The sequence below is a fragment of the Lytechinus variegatus genome, chromosome 1, assembly GCF_018143015.1.
Source record: "Lytechinus variegatus isolate NC3 chromosome 1, Lvar_3.0, whole genome shotgun sequence".
Lineage (NCBI taxonomy): Eukaryota > Metazoa > Echinodermata > Echinoidea > Temnopleuroida > Toxopneustidae > Lytechinus > Lytechinus variegatus.
The window spans coordinates 28530212-28550217 of NC_054740.1; the positions used below are offsets into that span (position 1 = coordinate 28530212).

General features: G+C 36.1%; 1 protein-coding gene across 1 annotated transcript in view; it reads right to left on the minus strand.

Moving 5' to 3' along the window:
- Positions 1-16203: 16203 nt before the first annotated feature.
- LOC121410538 (THO complex subunit 2-like) overlaps positions 16204-20006 on the minus strand; it is a gene marked incomplete at its 5' end in the record, with an annotated part of 92847 nt that continues 89044 nt past the window's right edge. The window contains 2 exons of the mRNA XM_041602696.1: positions 16204-16261; positions 17472-17608. Of these exons, the coding sequence (XP_041458630.1) occupies positions 16228-16261; positions 17472-17608 (171 nt within the window). The remainder of the gene's footprint in view (positions 16262-17471; positions 17609-20006) is intronic.

Here is a 20006-nt window from a genome sequence, read left to right on the forward strand (position 1 = left end):
TATTTTCATGTCGTTTGTTGGGTACAACGGCAACCGTTCTTAGTAATGGTACAGCTACATCCCCCACATGTTGTGATTGTACAATATCAGAATAGACGTAAAATGTGTGAAAGTGCATATGAACGTCTACCGGTAGAGGGCTCTCTGTCGTTTCTCTTAAACGACATCCACCGTCAAATCCCAACAGTCGGGCTAAATAGCAAGAGATGGCGACTTCAACCCGTTCTCTGATATCTATATAGCATCGTCGGGATCGTTTCTTGTAGTAGAAACCGATCTTGCTACGCATATCATCCGGAAGTATAGAGTTAATAGTATCACATAGGTCATCTCCTGAGTTATAATATCCCGTTGGTACCTTTAACATATGCGTCAAAACTAAATTGGAGCCGGACTCTCCATCTAAGGTGTACAGCTTTATCCAGTTTTCCTCGTCTTTCAGGTTATACCAGCTGTGCAAAAACTGGATTTCAGCAAGCCCAACTTCGAAGTCCTCGCTCTGTGGAAGTGGTCTGTGTAATTTCGTGGTATAGTGACATGTCTTATTTTCTGGAAAATAACTCAGGGAACTATTACTTGGTAAAGTGACGTAAAACTGTGAACCCATGCTATACGACCTTTTCCTTTGCTCCCCATCCACCGAAATGATAATTCGGGTGTAAACAATATACTTTTAATACTTTTCGATTCTCTGTACCCAGCTATCAAAATCGCTACCATAACCTTTCCAACGTACAAGATACTCCTTTTTACCACCCCTTTTACGGGTTTTTAAAACTTTTTTCCAATTTATATAATCCATCATCGGACTTTGATACTCTCTGTAACTCCCGCTCGTAAAAAGTTCCCTTTATTACATCACCGTTATAGTCCATAATGCGATATACAGCAATAGGTCTTGATATTCTCTCTCTGATGGTGAATATCTCCTCAGACCAGTTTGCCTTGTAGCCTTTGTCAAATCGTTGTTTGCTTTAATTGACACGGACCTTGTCCCCCACCTTGAATTTAAATGTTTTGACGGGCGATCTTGGTTTAGTTCTCTTGCTTGTTTGCACTCCGTATAAAGCGTCTAAGGCCTGGATTTGATTCTCAATGTTTACCTCCTTGGGTTTCATGCGAATGCTAGTATGGACAGTATCGTTGTATCCATCCATGATTTTCTGTATGACATCGATATATTTGTAGGAGTTTGTGTACGTAAACTAATGCCAGAGCCTCTCTCTTATAGTCCTGTTCAATCGTTCCACAACCGAACCTTTCACTTCGTTCTCTGTTGAGAAAAAATAGATGTTCTGGGATTTCAGGTGCTTTTGGAATTCCTTGTTTAAAAATTCACTCCCTTTATCAGTATGTAACATAACGGGAAGCCGTCCGTCGGCTGTTATTTGCTTAAAAGCTTCCGTTATTGTTTGCCCCGTTTTGTTTTTTATTGGTATAGCCCAAGCATACTTAGACAGTACGTCAATACACATTAGCAAGTAACGGTACCCCCGGTTATATTTTTTCAGATTCTGGACATCGAGGAGATCTGCTTCCCAAACATCATCCATTCCTCTCACAACCACCCTATTGCGCACAAACCTTTTTCTCACCGGGGCATGCAAAGTATAACTGTCTTGCTTTTCTAACCATTGTTTCACAGCTTCATACGGTACTTTCTCGAATCCATTCTTTCTCAACGCCTTCCACAACCGCACACCACCGCCAAAACTACCTTCGTTGGAAGGATCATAATAGAGCTTATGTAATGTCTCCTCTAAAGTCGTCATACTCTCGTCTTCCCTCTTTCAACGTCTCAGCTATCAATGCGTTCACATCGTTTCTCACTCTTCATTTGAATTAAAGACTCCACAATCAGACAGTAGAACACATCATTGTACACTTTCTTGACAAAATTACTATTAATAACAAAAAAACATCAACCAATTAATGACGATTCTAATAAGATTTAGTATGGGTAATCATTTACATCTGAAATGTGTACATGAAATTAATGTTGACATCAATCATAGCTACATAATACACGGCATATAAAACCTTCAGGAATATTGAGTTAAATTTCCATGTTTTGCTGAAATCGTATGTCCAGGTTATCTTGTATTTACATAGTTCATCGATGAAGATATTCAAAAGTTCTGATTTCCTCTCCTCCTCTACTAAATTATAGATGTCAAGAAAATAGCATACAGCGACACCTGCTCTTTCCCTAGTCACAGCATCTGATTTATTTCCGAAACAATTTAAGAGGAGAATTTGTACAAAAGCATTTAAATCGTCATGAGGGTACAGTTCAATCCTCTCCAACTGTTGAAACTCTGCCATCTTCACGATACGTTGACACATTAACATCAATCTTGAAGTGTCTTCTTCCGAGCAAGGCGTTGCGCTGGAACGCTGGATAATCAACAGTAACAGCTGTCGTCGTTCTCCCTCTATACGTAAGTTGACTCCGGCAACCCCGTCCCCTCCCCCATGGCACGGTACACCGTCCGTACTGCCGAGTCTACTCCCTCGATGTGTGCCGCTATTAACTCTCTCCTTCTTTTCAACTCTGCTTCTGTGTCGCCTTTCAGAAGGTATTTGAGGTATTCTGTGAAAAGGCATGGGTCCATCAACTCCGGTTTCAGCCACATCACTCTCGCTACATGAGGGTAGAATTTCGCCACTTTCTGAGGATCCAGGTATTGAACAGCCTGGTGTACCTTCATTTGAGGATTGTCTTTCACCATATCCTCTATCCAACTGCTGGGATTCTTGGCCAGGTCTTTGAGAACCTCGACGATCGTGAGGTATTCGATCACCATGAGCAGGTCCGCTTTCTCCACCTGTTTTTGAAACTCCTGACACCATTCACTGTCGGCTATTTTTACAGCTGTATTTTTAGACATGGTAATTAGGTTTTCCTTTTCTCCCTCGATTGCTGTAGTCCCTCGCTTCGTAGGATACGTTGCCGTGTTCAATGAAACAAGACCGTGTTCCCCTCGTTTTATACCTTTCCTTTTTCTTTTTTAAACCTTGTTTTTTATACTCCGTCCCATTTCCATCATGTCCCTGCTCGTCCTGACTTGTCGACCCACCCCTTTCGCAATAGTGTCGCAATCCTATGACGTCAGCCATGACGTCACTTCGTGACGTCAGGCTAGTGGGCGTGGCTTCATGACGTCACTTCGTGACGTCAGGCTAGGGGGCGTGGCTTCATGACGTCACTTCGTGACGTCATGGCTAGGGGGCGTGGCTTCATGACGTCACTTCGTGACGTCATCGTCCATAAATGGACGATGACGTCATGACCCTATAGACATCCCTATACTACTTACGCGATGCATGATGACGAGTGATGTAACTGAACTTGACTCATCCATCATGACGTTCCTTATGCAGGATTGTCAATTGTCGAACCTCTCATTTCTGCTGTCGTCAATCGACTTTGCTCGAGCTGCCCTCGGTACTCAACGCCAGTCAATTTCATCGAAGGGAAGGGGGGGGGGGATTCATATTCTTCCATGCACAATACAATAAAATCTACTTCCACATTCTCATTTCAATCGACCTCTCTGACTTGAAACAGTCTACAACATTTTCATACACACATCATAAAATAACATCTGAATATTTACAAGATAAAAGAGACTTAGATTTAACTACGAAGTACAAAACGAACTACTGGTACATAACTTAGACTACATACTACGACGAGGTACCCTTGCATTTCTTTCCCTATGTTACCCCAATTTCCCTAATGTTACGATGTTTCATACTTCTGCCTTTATCAATTGAGAAAGAGGGAAAACAAAAACAAAACTCTCCTTAAATTCTGTTGTGTACCACATACAAAATAAATCAGCAATCAAGTAATATCTCTAGAGTAAAACTAACATTAAGGGCAGACATAAAAATATTCATCTCATCGATCAGGCATCAAGCCTAAAATTTCTATAAAGAACTTCGAAATTCCAGTTCTGACAAATATAATCAAAATTCCTTTTTATAGAAAGAGAGGGGGGGGGGTAGTGGTATTATGTAACCTAAGAAGTTTAAAAGAGATATTCCACTCACGATTCTTGCTACTATTAGCGCTTGGGACAAACTGTCAGAATGCTGACGCTCTCAACTGGCTGAAGTTTTCTTGTGAACAGAAACTCACTAAGATGCAAAGTGAAGAAATTTTCACCCCCTGCCCCTTTTATACCCCTGGCTATCGGGCCCCTATCGCCTGACAGAAACTGGACTTGCCCGCTTACGTGATTGGCCAAAAGTTTGTGACGTCATCACCCGCGAAACACGAAATACAGACTGTACCATTTCCGGTAGGGAATAATCACTTCTAGTGACTAAAATAGGATCATTAAAGACATCATTTTATCATAAAAGGGAAAAATAGAGCATCAAGCTCCTCACTGAAAAGACATTTACAAGGTAAGTGACAATTTATCGAGAAAACTCGCTCCGTGCATCACCGTGCACGCTATTAACCTAACCTTGTCCCACGTACTAAATCCTATGTATTGCTGTGGTTCTAAAAATAGCACAATTCGCCTCCGTTACTATGCTCATTGACTGCTGTAGTAAACACACTCAGCTGATTTTACTACGTTCATTCAAGATTCAAAACAAACAACAGCTGTGAGTGCTGGCGTTGTAGTAAAGTGAAAATTTTGAGATGATTTTGGATAGTTAATTCTGGCTGAAAATAGCACAGATCTAAATAGAAAATATTAAAAGAAAATTTTGAAAAATTCTAGGGGGTATTTCTTCACAATATGTCCCTACCCCACCTTCTCTTCATGATTTTTTTTTAGAAGATCTGCCATGGGCAAGAAGGATTCACCCCACGCCCCCCCTCGCAATTTTTTTTTTGATTCTCAAGCTGGGACACATCCTTCATAATATTTTTTGGGGTCCTTCCGCAAATTTTCAGGGAGTTCAATTTCACCCATGTTGACGTACCCCATTTTCCTTTGAAAATTAAACATTTCAAAATCCCCCACACTCCACCCCCTCCCATTTTTTTTAGACTCCAGCTGGAAAAAAAAATCCTTCTTTCAAATATTTTTTTGGGTCCTTCAATGAATTTCAGGGGTTCAATTTCACCCACAGGATGTTCCCTATTTTCCTTTGAAAATTAAACATTTAAAAATTCCCGCCCCCCAAGTCTACCTCAGCAACTGGGAATAAATTAAGATAATTGATCTCTTTTTTTTCCATGGAATAAAATTCATGAAGCTGTTTTAGGGGGAATTAAAAAGAATGAGCATGTTTTAGGGGAATTAAAAAGAGTGAGCGTTTAAAAACTTATAATAAATTCTTTTTACACACTCTTAAATCAAATTTTCTAATCAGCTAAGGATATGAAATCACTTTTAACTCGGTCATCATCTGTATTTTACCAACGTTGATAACCCCCCCCCCCCAGGAAATTCTTGATGATTCATCACTTCAGCCTCTCATTAATGGGTAATGTTCAGACGTTCCTCATGATTTATTATCAGTAATGCCATGGAGTTGAATTGACGTTAATTACTTTCATTATGATGGAGATAGTGTTTTTTTGCTTTTTGCTTATTTTTACTCTGTCTCTCTCTCACTTTTGATTTTGATGGACATTATAATAGGCTTTCGTGATAAGTTCATATCTACTTTTGATTTTATCATTTTACTTCAAGTTTAGAACAAACATGACGCTCTGAATCGAACTCAACGTTTGGATTCTGCGCAATGGATGTATATGCAAATTAATTGTTGAATTTCTGCTATAAAACTTGACAACTTTGCCTTTGGCCGGCCGGCTGGCTGCTAATTTACTTTAATGTAGGCTTCATATTTTACGAGAGCGACATTCTACACTGCCAATGTAAGTAGTTATTTGAGAATATTCTTCATTCTAGCAACTAAAATGAAATTCTATGATATTGTGAGGAAATTTGCCAATTCATTAGATCATCGAACCCGGGACTATAAACCCTAATTTGGCAGTGATCGTCTTCGTTCGACAAGCTGAGTCGGTGGTATCCCGAAGTTCCGGGCGACCAGCTCGTTCGCTAGCGGTGGTGTTAAAATTCATAACATGGATTGCAATGGATGGGACTGAACTCGGACGAGTGACGATGAGCAGACGATCGTGATTTGCCCAAAGTTTGAAGTTTAATTTTACCCAATTTTGTCGTTTTGAAATTTCAGACAGCATTTCATATTTATAAAATATTCATTTTGTTTGAGCTGATTATAAATGTAGTTCTAGAAAATGTTGATTTTAACCATAAAATGGACTTACTCGGTGGCACGACCCGTTGCCATGGGCCGAAGCGATCCCAATGCCAAGTTTTCTGCAGCGATTTCATTGTCATCGTCGTATGGATTCCTGTATTGCTCGAAATCCAGCTCCTTCACCACCATACTTAAATGACTGGGCTCGGGTGGAGGTGGACCTCCGCCAGTCTTTCTGCATTCTTTGATGAAATTTGAGTGTTCTTTCTTAGCATTGATTCTCATTCTTTTCCACTGGTCTTTTATTTGATGTGTGCTCCATTTATTACCGTATTTGGAGTGGAATGTACTGGCTAGCTCATCCCATGCAGCTGTTTTTTTCAAATTGCTGTTATAATCAGTCTTCCTACAGAGCAGAACTTCCCTCCGGTCAGTGATTAGTTGGAGGAGGAGGTTTCTTTCGGCTGTCTGCCAGTTTCCCTTTGCTCTCTCCCTACCAGCTACAGCACACCTAGCCTCCTCCATTTTGGATGTAGCAGACAGCATCTGACCTACTGAGCATGCTCAGTAGGAAAAAAACCATGGTTTAAACCATGGTCTAAATTTAGACCATGGTTTAAACCATGGTCTAAATTTAGACCACGGTTTAAATTTAGACTGTGGTTTAAACCATGGTTTCAAGAAACCATCGTTTGTGAATCAGACCATGGTTTAAACCCCCCTAGGGTTTAAACCATGGTTTCAAAAAACCAGGAGGGGGTTTAAACCCAGGGGTGGTTTAAACTTCTTTTGTGAATACGGGCCATTGTGGAAAAGGTTATCCCCCATGCATTGATATACTCGTAAAATTTAGCGTCATGTATCATTTACACACAAAAAAATAGAATATAACCCTTCTTTTGGAGAACTATTAGTAAGTTGTTCGAATCTAACTATTTTCTTTTGAAAATATAAAAAAAAATTACCTGATTTCAAATGCCTGTCTTTTCCTTAAAAAACTGGAGCACAAAATCCACTGCCGTTATCATTTATGAAAAATTCTAAAAAATGTACTAAGATGCTTTTAAAGAAAATGAAAATTTAAGGGGATTCGAAAATAAGGATTTTTCAATGTTATATCAAATTTCTGTTATATTTTCATCAATTTTGGGATTGCATCGAAATGACTGATAATTCGAAGTCTACCCACACAGTGCTTGTAAATTTGGTATATGTTGGTAAACTGATAGTTAACGTAAATGATAAACATTCATAGCCTCACTAAAATTTAACGATTCTACTGTTTTTATGATTTTAATGTCGCAGACATTTTAGAGAGTGAAAAAAGGGATGCTCACGAACGTCTCTAACAATACGGCTAAGCGAGAAGACCTTTCAATGGCGCGCTCCACTGATTTGAGGCCGTGAACATACGTGAAGTAAGGCATGACGGCAGTTAGTGAATCCAGATATCCATTAAGTCATACTCCTACGAGGGTTTTTTTTGCATTAAAATCCAATGCAAAGCAGTTTCAAGAAAATTAATGGAATACACTTCATGTCTACAAAACATTTTGAACTAACATGCATTTTTGATGAGGGCGTTGCTGCCTTTCCATAGTTGAGGTTTATCAATCGCAATTCTTTGTAAGATAGGGCCCTGGGCCCTATTACGATTGATCCAATCAATCGTAACTCTATGAAAATCCATCATTGTCAAAAAATATTCTACTTGAAATTTGCACAATGTCCTTTATAAACAAACAGAAGCACAGTGAAATTTCAAGAAAACAATGAATAGATGAATGTACATCAAAGCTAGAAAATATTTTGAACAAACATGATAGATGTTGATGTTGCTTGCTCTCCATAGTTTCGATCGACTGGATCAATCGCAACTCTTTGTAAGTCGGGGCCTGTCAATAGCTGCAATGAATGAGTCAGATGTCATAATCCTATTCACTTTTCAATGAAATAAACTTGACAATTGATACTACAAGTGTTCAATTGCAATGTTCATTATTGATAAGGTGTTTTGCAAGCATTTTAATAAATGCTTGTAATATATATATCAATGCTTGATTGTGACATGGACATCTGGCCCCGTCTATATATATATATTAACGTGTATTATGCACGTTTGTTCAAAATATTTTCTAGCCATGATGTATATTCATGCAATCATTGTTAACTTGGAAATTCACTGTGCTTCTCTTTGGATACAAAGGACATAGTTCAAATATCCTGTAGAAAAAAATATGACCGTGGTGGATTTCCATAGAGTTACGACTGATTGGATCAATCGTAACTCCTTTTAAGACGGGGTCCAAGATTCAGTAATCTGAGTCATGCCTTACTTTGGCATATTTAAGTCAAAATTTGCATCACTGAAAGAATAACTACCTATTGAGACGTACCACATAGATATGGAATCAAATTATTTGGGAGAACATACTCTTTCTAGCCATAACAACTCAAAAAGTTTGGAAATCTGACTTTGATCGGAAATACTTCTCGGTTTTAGTGAATATTAATGTGTGATTGATACCAATGAATAGATGATTAAATCTCTTTAAAATGATACCCTACATGATATCATTTTTGTTCACATGGAGGTGCAGAGCCTTGAAATGTGGAGAAAGTTGCAAAATGACACAATATTTTTTTTTCCATCGTGCTCAGTGGTTTTTTTTTTCATGCACCTTAACATCAACATTAACACTCCTCTGCACAAACAAGCACATAACAGACAAACATCATGGGTATTTCAAACCACACAGGACCATCACTACATAAACCACAACAAAACATCAAAAATGAAGAAGCAGGGGGCTTCATTTGAATGGAATTTCATCTCTATTGACACAGACAAAATAATCATGATCTTTATTGACCCCTCATGTCTATTTCTGCTCATTTTGCAGCTTTTCAATTCAGATCGCATCCAACACTTTTGAATCCTGCTCTTTTCGTGATGGCATGATCATAACAAACATGGTATCATTTTAAAGAGGATTTAATGATCTTTTTAATGATATCAAAAATGCATTGTGCGTTATTTGGAGTTGCTAGAAATTAATGGTCAAACTTAAGCTCATTTTATATTTCTTTCCTTAAATAAACTGGGGATTTGTGAGGTTTCATTTTTTTTTAACTCACACCGAAGTTCTGTGTATATAATGATCTCTGTTATCTGGAGATATCCCTCCCCCCCCACCAAATCAAATCATCATTGCTCCTAGATATACATTCTTTGACCAAGATTGGTTTTGTCGAAACTGTTCTCAAGTTGCAGCAAGAAGCTCATCCGGAATCTCGAAACAAAATCTAACACAATTTTTAAGTTCAGCCAAGTTGACACTGTAGTAAATTATATTGGTGACAAAAATTTAGGAAACAAAATTGAAATTCATGAAGAAATTACATAGAGGCATTTTCTTTGATTTATTGACAAATTTCCTATAAATCAGCATAAATAATCTTCTAGTCAAAATTTCTAAATTCGATGGAGAACCTTGGTGAACCTCTTGTAGCTCTAAGATGGAACAAAAAATACCAAAATCGGTCAACAAATATGTACATGGATTTTTGGTGGGTTTTGAAAAGTATGAATAAATAAGCATATTTAATGAGTTTCAAATTGCCGAATTTACATTTTGTATCCCGACCTATAGCTGAAATTGATCAACAAATAAAGGAGAAAAAGCATTTTTCGGGATTTCTGAATATATTTTGCCTTAATTAGAATAAAATAATTTTTGAGTAAAACTTTGGTAACCCTCATGTAGCTCTACCAGATGGTTGAAAAAAATGAAAATCGGTTGACAAAAAAAGATGAAGCATTTTTTGTGATCATACATGTAAATAAACTTCGCATAAATTTTATATAATTTCTGGTCAAAATTCTGTTTGGTGAACCTCATGCAGCTCTACCAAATGGAAAAAAATCAATATCAGTCAAAATAAGAAGGAATTTTTTTGAATTTAATGAGCTCCAAAATTCTGTGTGGTAGATTTGAATCCCCACCTAATGCTGTGATATAAAGCAAACAGAATTGAAATCGGACTTGAAATGATTTTTTCTGTGACTTATTAATTTTTGCATAAATTAGCATAAATAATTTTCTACTCAAAATGTCAAAATTTTGTGTACAAGCTTGATGAACCATTTGAAGCTCTACCAGATGGAAGAAAAAAAATCAAAATCAATCAACAAATAAGAAGCAATTTAAGTGAATTTTAAAAAAATATGCATATATTAATTTCGCATGAATTAGAATTTAAAAAAATCTAGTCCAAATTTCGAAATTCTATGTAGAAGTTTTGTGAACTTCATGAAGCTCTATCCTTCATGGAAGCAAAAAAAATGAGAATTGGATAAAACATTAAAAAGAAGCATTTTTTGTGAATTTTGAAAAATGTGCATAAGATGGCATATTTAATGAGTTTCAAAATTCTGTGTAGAAGTTTTAAATCCCCCATTTAGTGCTATCATATATATCGGACTTGAAATGACAAAGAAGCATTTTGAAATTGTGGACAGACGACAGACAATGGACGACGAAAGCCACGCCACGGCATAAGCTCATCTGGCCCTTCGGATTGATTGATTGATTGATTGGAGAACCTACAAGCATAATGGGTGAAGGGCAGAGGCATAAAGATGGTTTGTAGGTTTTTTCATGTCATTTGCCTGTGACATTTGAACCAACAGTCTGAACATTAAATTCAAATTTAAAACATGATCTCAACATTATGTCATTTTCTACAAAATTAAAACGAAAAGCAATTTTTGCAGGAGCTATGCATGTAGCTTTTTCATGGATTTCTATTTATTGACATGCTAACTTATCATGGGATGATGGATTTCTTAAAACTGTCTCTCAAAATGAAAGTGTAATCCTTGATACTATTGTTGGGTCAATATTATGTAACGTAAGGACATTTATTTCAAAGTACTAATATTCTAAATATTTTGATGGATGGATGTACTTATGACCTAACTCTTGATTAAATTACTTGTAGGAGGCTTTGAGACAGGCATGGCTTTGACAGTGAGAACTACGTAAACATCTACTATTTTGATGTTACTTACACTTTATTTACTTACATATTACATTTTCATGTAAACTGTAAAAGAGAAAATGATTTATACAAGTGGGTTTGAGGTTCAAAGCAATTTATCATCACCAGTAGTAGTTCTGCACTTTTACAAACAATCATTACACAAACAATCAGTCTCCTTGGCCCATGTATTTTAAAATACAAAATAAACTAAACTGAAAATCTTAGCACTTCCATTTTTCAAGTGTACAATTTAGAACTTGTGTACATGACATTCAACAGAAAAAAGGTTTAATTGAATACAGTTCACCTGTAAAGGAGTTTCATCAATCTACGAGATCGAATGACATTGACACACACTTGCATGATGTATCACAGATAGTCAAGGACCTTCAGATACAATTTGTCAAGCTCATGGACAGAGCCCAGACATATGAGACAAATCATCTCATGTTAATAAATTTACTAAAAGATTTTCAAAAGTGCCCCTGTATGACATAATGGTCACACAGAGTGCTAAATATGGTATTGCATAATGAGTCAACCTACAAGCTTTGGACAAATGCAAACACTTCATATTCTTTCATTGGTCCACAATATTTGTTACCTAGCAAAAACAAACAAATTCTATGATGCCTCTGCAACATTATTGTTGTATGCCTCATATCCAATTGAGTTGGTACCCATAGTGTTGAGTTTTGTCATTTTGGTAGGTGTTTCATACAGCTGTTTGTATCTTACAAATAACCTCATACAGTGTCTACAAGAATTACTTGTACAATGTACATTAAAAACACTGAAAAATGAGTGGATAGACTATGGTAAAATTAAAAAAAATTGTAACCTGGCTTTCATAAACTCTAGTTAATAATATATCACATGAAAGAGAAAAGTATAGTCTTTTCATCTCGTTGGAAATGTTTATCAGTCACACATAAATGGTGATAATTCATTATGTGTGATAATATAAAATATTTTCATATTTTTTGTGATCATTGAAATATAACTCGTAATACTTCAATGATCATGACTTATTTCTTATTTTTTCTGAGAGATTAGATGACATGCTTTCATTATATGTAAATTTCAGATCATTTTCACATGTTTTATTTATTTTGACAGGAAATGAAATATTAGAAATGAATCTAAATACACCCCTGTACAAAGTTCAATGGGGCAACAGCAGTCAGGCATCAATTTGTTTTAAATCGTTTATGAAATCTGTAATACCAACTGAAATATTAAGACCTGTACAGTGTGTCCCACAAAAAACGAAACCGAGGTTTAGAGATGATTTATCATAGCTTAATCACATACTGACCGACGCACTGTATATCAAATGAAAACATATCATCTCATCTCTTGCGAAAACAAGTCATGATCAATGAATCACTGGGCACTATGCTTAAATAATCAGAGCAAGGTCTTAAAATATGCATTATTGCATTTCATTATTCATAATCATTCATGCGTGACCGATCACAATTTCCAGCTAGGTTTTAAAACAATTGATATACTTCCCTTTCATGTGGCATATAATTCATTGTATCTTCTGATGGACAACCTAGGAATTTTTGGTTCCAACATAGTTCATCTTCTCATTTTGCATTGCTGCATTAAGTGTACAAATAATTCTTGTAGACACTGTACTTGACTGGTAACCCTTTCTTGTGCTAATTGATTATTATTTCGCTGACTTCTTGGCATCTACGAACATGTTTCAGTTGTGCTTAAATTTATTTGTATCTTACAATTAACTTTATTAAACATCCACCACGTGGGTTTTTGATCTACCTTACAAAGACTGGTGATCCTTTCTACGTGGTAATCATGTGACTCCACATAGTTCTATTCATGTTGATTTAGCACAAAGAAAGGATCAACAGTCATTTGTAAAGTTGCTCTTAACATAAAAACAGCTTTATGAAACACCCACCAGGCTTAAGCATTCCTTTTTATTATCTCTGTGATATTTAAAATATTGAGCACTGTAAAAACACAAAAGCACTCATCAATACTATAGGATAGTGAACATGTGTTTTTTGTCATTGTGTTGGAACAGTATACAAACTTCTTGGCAACACAATAACAAAGTCGGGAGAACTGTACTGTTGCACGTTTTCGGTGCAGAACAAGTGACTGTGTATTACTACATTAAAAATGTACAATAAGTGAAAAGCAGGGATATCATACCACGATCATTCCAAAATTGTGAAAAAACAAGATTTGGATAAAAGAACTCTCAAGATGAATAACGATCATTTTACAACGAAGCTTTCATAACCATTTTTCCCCTCTTCCTATTGAATTCATGGAGAGAAACATTCTCTTTATTTTTCCTCCCAAGAAAACTTCCTTGGTAATTGCATTAAAATACAATTAAAGCACTCGCAAATGATTGGGGTGGCTAATATTTTGCACTTTGTACATGTATCTTCATCATCTAGAATTCCATGGCAATACAGAATTAAACTCATACAATACATGTATATTTTGTGATTTTTCAATGCAAAACAAATTGACAACTATCACCCGTCAAGTTGTTGTTATCAGATGTACTTGGGTAGCCAATTTGCCCTGGGGCCATTTTGTAAAGCTGTTTGTAAGTTTAATAATCATGAATTGTGCATGACTGTCAACACATTAATATGATAAATAACATCATTATGAAGCAAAATTATTAAAAATCTGTCACCACATAATGACAAATGAAAATATCAGACATATCAACCAGATTTCAAGATATTGTACTGTAATACATAATATTCCACCTGGGGGTTATCTTACAAAGGCTTGTAAAAGATTCAGAAAAATCTCAAAGGGATACTGATTTCAAACTTTATTGGAATGTCACTTGGGCGACCATACCAGGTACCTCATACCTTGGGATATCCCCATCCCACCTTCTTGTGACTACATATATTATCAAGTAATCTTCTGTATGAGTCCCAGCTCAAGTTTCAAAAAATGAATCCACCTTGGATCATCATCATCAATCATTAACCATGGATGACAGAGCCTGTTTTATAGGGGAGATTGGGGTCAGTTGGAACGTGCAGTAAGTTGAAACATTGTAATTTTCTTTATTGTCTTTGAATAAATTTATGCAATAATGCCCTCAAATTATTGCTACTATCAACAGCCATCCACCGTATTATAGACAACACATGTGCAACAAGCCTAGTGATGTTAAAAAGGAATTTTTGTTTTTTCACCTTCTGAGTAATTTTTTTTCTCTTTCAGAAATGTTTATTATCCCAGAGAAGTTTATAGATCAAGTTGGCCTGTTTGGGGGTATAATGGACACTTGTACCAAGCTACAAAATAAGGTTATTAATATGCCATGGTGAAGTCCCCTTTTGGGGGGCTGTAAGCTTGTAATGTCAAGTGGGCCCCTGGGATGAGTTGGATCAAAATTGAAGGGGCTAGTTGGAATATGTTTCAACTTGCCCAAAACATAATTATGAATAAAAACATTGGATATGAGAAAAAAATGTACAGAGTATTTCACACTCCTCTGAACATGTATTGTATACCATGCTTGTTTTGTTTCTCATTGATACTCTCACCAAAAAGTAGCATTCTAGTAGCTTAATAAATAGAGCTAAAGGCAAAAACATACCCCAAAATAAAAAACAAATTTAGGGCAATTTTATGCTTATTCGCACAATTATTTAAAAAATATGAACAATTAATTTTTGTCATGTAAATTTGATGCAGAAGTACATGAAATTGCTGATAGTACATTTAATTACATGCAAAATCAAACACATCCAAATAAGTAGAATTCTGCTACAGTCGACTTGCATGAGTGGCTGTATAATAGAAATCATATAGTTCAACTCACTTCAACAAATCCACTTTTTATATTTTGAACTTGGAAAAAATAAAGTAAATAGGCTAACCATGTACTATTACGGTTGTAAGTAGTTTTAGTATTTCTTGATTGATCATGCAGTATTCCAACCTACCCCATACCATGTTCCAACTTACCCGTATATGGGGTAAATTGGAATGCTTGCGATGGTCTTGTTCAAGGCGGGTTTTTTTTCAGTAATCATCATAGAGTTGAAAATATTATGGGGTACATTTGAAGCACTTAGATATAGGCTTCAAGCTGATATATTGATTGTTTCTCAAATAAAATAAATTTGGACTTTACAGCCATTTTTGTCAAAAATGTTCGAACTAACCCAGATCTCCCCTATCAATGGTCACACTGTATTTGCACCACCAAGAATTTGAGAGAGTATACAAGTTATTGAGAATAAATAGAAGCAGAATCAATCCCCAAACAGAAGAATGTTAAATTTTACCTCTGTCTTCTACCTTGGGTTGCTAGTGGTGGTTCTATGACAAAGCCATATTGTAATGGGAGTAATGTATATTTTGTTCGCAGAATAATGGTAAAAGAAATCATCATTAGCATTAGTCTTCTCAGTTCAAAATTTGGAAGCACTCTAATATTCGAATCTTTAGATGATGGAACTGGGATCAATTCACAAAACAATTTTATTAACAACCACTATCAGCTCCTAAAATCTTAGCAACCAATTGACCGAGATTAATTTGAAAGTCATCCCCAACAAGTTATAACAAGATAGTCACCCACCAGGATCCTTAAGCACAAAGCTAAGCTAATGATCATTTTTGTATGATTGATTGCACATAACAATCAAGCATAAAATTAGCTCTATGATCAAACACTAAGCTTCAGTGTTGTGGAGCTCATGATAACATTTAACCATTGTTGTGTGTCTATTCAAACCACACAATAACGACTAAAAAGAAACACCTTTATCATGATAGTTTCTGAAAATGGGCAGAGAAAATACATGAATAATTACCCCCAAAAAATATATACAATAACGTTGCTATGATAATCTTTCTTCTCTCCTGAATGACAAGATTCAGTTGAAAATACAGACAATTTTGAGATGAATCTTTTCACCTCCTCGTCCAGGTAAGAATGTGTCGTCAAGGTCTTCTTTTTCTTGAGCTGCTGGATTTAGTACACAGGAGTTAAGGATCAAAATCAAAACATATCTCAATATGTGTCTGACAATCTTAAAACAAGCTTTTGAAGCCTTGTTTTTCTTAAATATGGCGATACAAAATCTGCTTTTCCTGTTCACTGATTTTCTACATTTTTTTTTAACCTTTCAAGACATTTCTCAGTCAAGATCTGCTATCCCTGAACTTCACACTGATTTTTTGAATACTTTTTTTCTTTAAAAATATCATAGGGTTAGTACACTTTCACCCATTAAAATGAATTTCAGAAAAAATGTAAATTTCCAATGAGTCCTAAACAGAACAAGCTACTGGGTTGGTGCATCTTTGAACTTTCATGATGAGTAAGGGAAGGCGGGGTAAATTGTGACACTTATTGCATTTTGCATGTTAGAATTGTAGAAATAAGTACATGTACCTTGCCTTTAATTTGATTCTTGGGAAATATTTTCACCTATAAATAAAACTTTCTACTCCCCACTGAAAGTCACTGTGACCTTTGGAAAAAATGATGTCAAATGGCTCAACTAAACCAGTGATCCCCTACATCCCTACATAGCTGACCAGCATTTCAGAACATATTCCAGTCCCTCGTAAAACTTTACAAACAGCTTTATAAAACATCCACTTGGGGCCCGTTTCATAAAGGACTTGCAACCGTGCCATAATGGCAACTTCCATGGTAACCTTGATTATGATTGGCTTCTGAGCCCTGTTACCACAGTACCTGTAGTTGCCATTATGACAAACTTACAAGTCCTTTATGAAATGGGCCCCTGGTGGCCATTTCATGAAGTTGTTCGTCAGACTTCACAAACAACCGGTGATCCTTTCTTGTACTTATTGATACATCCCCACATAGCTGACTAATAATTAAGAACATATTCCAGCAGCTCGTAAAGTTTTGCGTAACCTTATAACAGCTTTATAAAACAACCTTCTTCTTTATCTTTTCATCTTCCCCAGTATTCAAGGATCAGCGGCCACCTGATTGCTATGTTATTAGAGCAGAAAAGAGGCAGTGCAAAATTTAAAAATACTCTTCCTTGGCTCTCCAACAGAAATTCAAAAATTATTTGAATTTATATGCTTGCTAAAAAAAATAATTTCAAATACCCTGTCTATCAAGAATTTTGCAAGCAATATGAACCAAATAAGAAACACTATCTTCAGAGAAGGAGTCAAATGGTTATCTATAGAAAGGATATTGTCTGTCATCATCTCTATCCTCATCGACTGGTTCTCGCTTGATTTTCTTTTCCTTTGCAGGTTTATCCCTCACATCTGATTCTCTTCTTGAGGACTTTTCTTCTTTCATCATCTCTCTATCTCGATCTCTCTCATCCTGAGAGATAAAAAAGTAGTCAATCAAGGTCAGTTGATATGTGTGATGATGAAACACCACAAAAGACTGCAATGTGCGTTTAAATAGAGGCTATCGAAAGTGGTTTTAATCCGGATGGGCAGATTTCAGAATAAAAAGAAGAAAACTGGATCAGATTTATTAACTCTATGGATCCCCCTCCCCCTACTGAGTGTATGAGAGTATAGCAAATTATTAAACTTTAATATTACACCGTTATTACTGTTTCGGTATTTTCTGAAGCAGTATACCTTTTTTCCTAAATGTATTTACATTACAAACATGTGGAAGGCCCCTGGCAGTCTCACCTGCATTGCGCAATTTGATAAAGCAGCAGTACTGACTTTGAAAACAGCTACTGAATAATTATTCACAAAACAAACATTCAATAAAATACCTGTCTATTGACCCAAAATGGCCTTTGACCATGACCATGTGACCTAAAAAAATGTGCAAAACAATAATTCATATTGAATAACCATGATGTCCATGTTTCAAGAACTAAATCCATGAACTTTCTAAGTTATGATGCCAATTCAACAAATATTCCCAATGCGGCTGAAGTTCAGTGACCTTCATCCCATCTAGGCCGGGGTATTTGGGAGTTCATATGGCCGGGGGGGGATCCCAGGCCCCCTATGAGATCTCGGCCGGCGACCTCGCAATCGCGCCGAAAATTGGCATGCCGATTGTCTAGGATATAATCTACAAAATTGTATAGTTTTATTCTTCATGAGGATTGTTATTAAGTAATTATGCTAATTAATGCGTAATTAGTATGCGAAATCATACTTTTCCTCTAACTCAATAAATACAGCTCCAAATGTTCTAATTTTTGGCATAGAAACTCTTTGTGGTGTTTTTAGCAAGATTACATGAAAGAAATTGTGATATCAGATCAATTTCTAAATGTATTTTTGCAATTTCAAATTTGTTTTTCATTGCTTTTTCAATGAAATTGGTTGGGAACTCTTCTAAGACCATAAGCAGCATAAAATACATACATTTAGACCAGCAAAACTAAAAATCATGATGCATATATGATTTTTGGTTGAAAACACAATTTACATTGACTTTGTACACAAAATCAAGTTTTTGAGCATTTTTGGTCTGACATGCACTTACAAAGCGTTGCGTAATTTCAAAACCGCATACCCGGGTGACGCAAAATTGGTCTGAATAGTTGTGCAAAACTTGAAAGTAAAAAGCGAGATGTGCGGTCAAAAAAATTTGGGCGGCGAAAATATCATGCAACTCGTTGAGGGGGCCTCTGAGGCCAACCCCCCCCCCCCCCTCCCTCCCGGCCTAGATAGGTAAAATGACCTTTGATCTTGGTCATTGGACCTGAAACACACTCAGGATATTCAGGGATACATGGTTGCTCTTATGTCCCACAAATACCACCAACATTACTAAAGTTCACTGACCCTAAATTACCTTTGACCTTGGTCATGTGACCTGAATCTCGCAGACAATGTTCTGGGATACTTGATTGCTCTTAAAGGACAAGTCCACTCAAACAAAAACTTGATTTGAATAAAAAGAAAAAAATTCAACAAGAATAACTCTGAAAATTGCATCAAAATCAGATGTAAAATAAGAAAGTTATGGCATTTTAAAGTTTTGCTTCATTTCACAAAACAGTTATATGCACATCTTGATCGATATGCAAATGGGGAACTGATGACATCACTCACTCACTATTTCTTTTGTATTTTATTATATGAAATATTTTTATTTTCTCGTCATTGTCATATGAAATGAAGTTTCATTCCTCCCTAAACATTTGGAATTCCATTATTTTAACATTTTGTGCTTCAGGCAAGGAGGTCCTCATCGTCAAATTCGTAAAAATTGAAATATTGTATAATTCAAACAATAAATAACAAAAGAAATAGTGAGTGACATCATCGACTCTCATTCGGATGTAACTGGCTCGTTCATATAACTATTTTGTTAAAAATAAGGGAAACTTTGAAATGTCATAACTTCGTTATTTTACATCCAATTTTGATGAAATTTTCAGCATTGTGCTTGTCTGATTTTTCTCTATTGATTCAAATCAACATTTTTCTGAGGTGGACTTGACCTTTAATGTTTATCCAAGTTTCATGAATTAAATCCATAATATTTGTACCGGGTTGATACTCTATTTCATAAATTTGATTCCATGACTTTTCGTGACCTTTCTAGCAAGAATTCCATAACCTTTCCATGACTTTTACACCTTTTATTTACACGGTAGACAATCCAGGTTTTTCATGACCCATACGAATCCTGTTTGTAAGTTATGATGATGATTACACAAATACCCCCATCATGGCACAAGTTTGTTGACCCAAAGTGACCTTTGACCTTGGTTATGTGACCTGAAACTCAG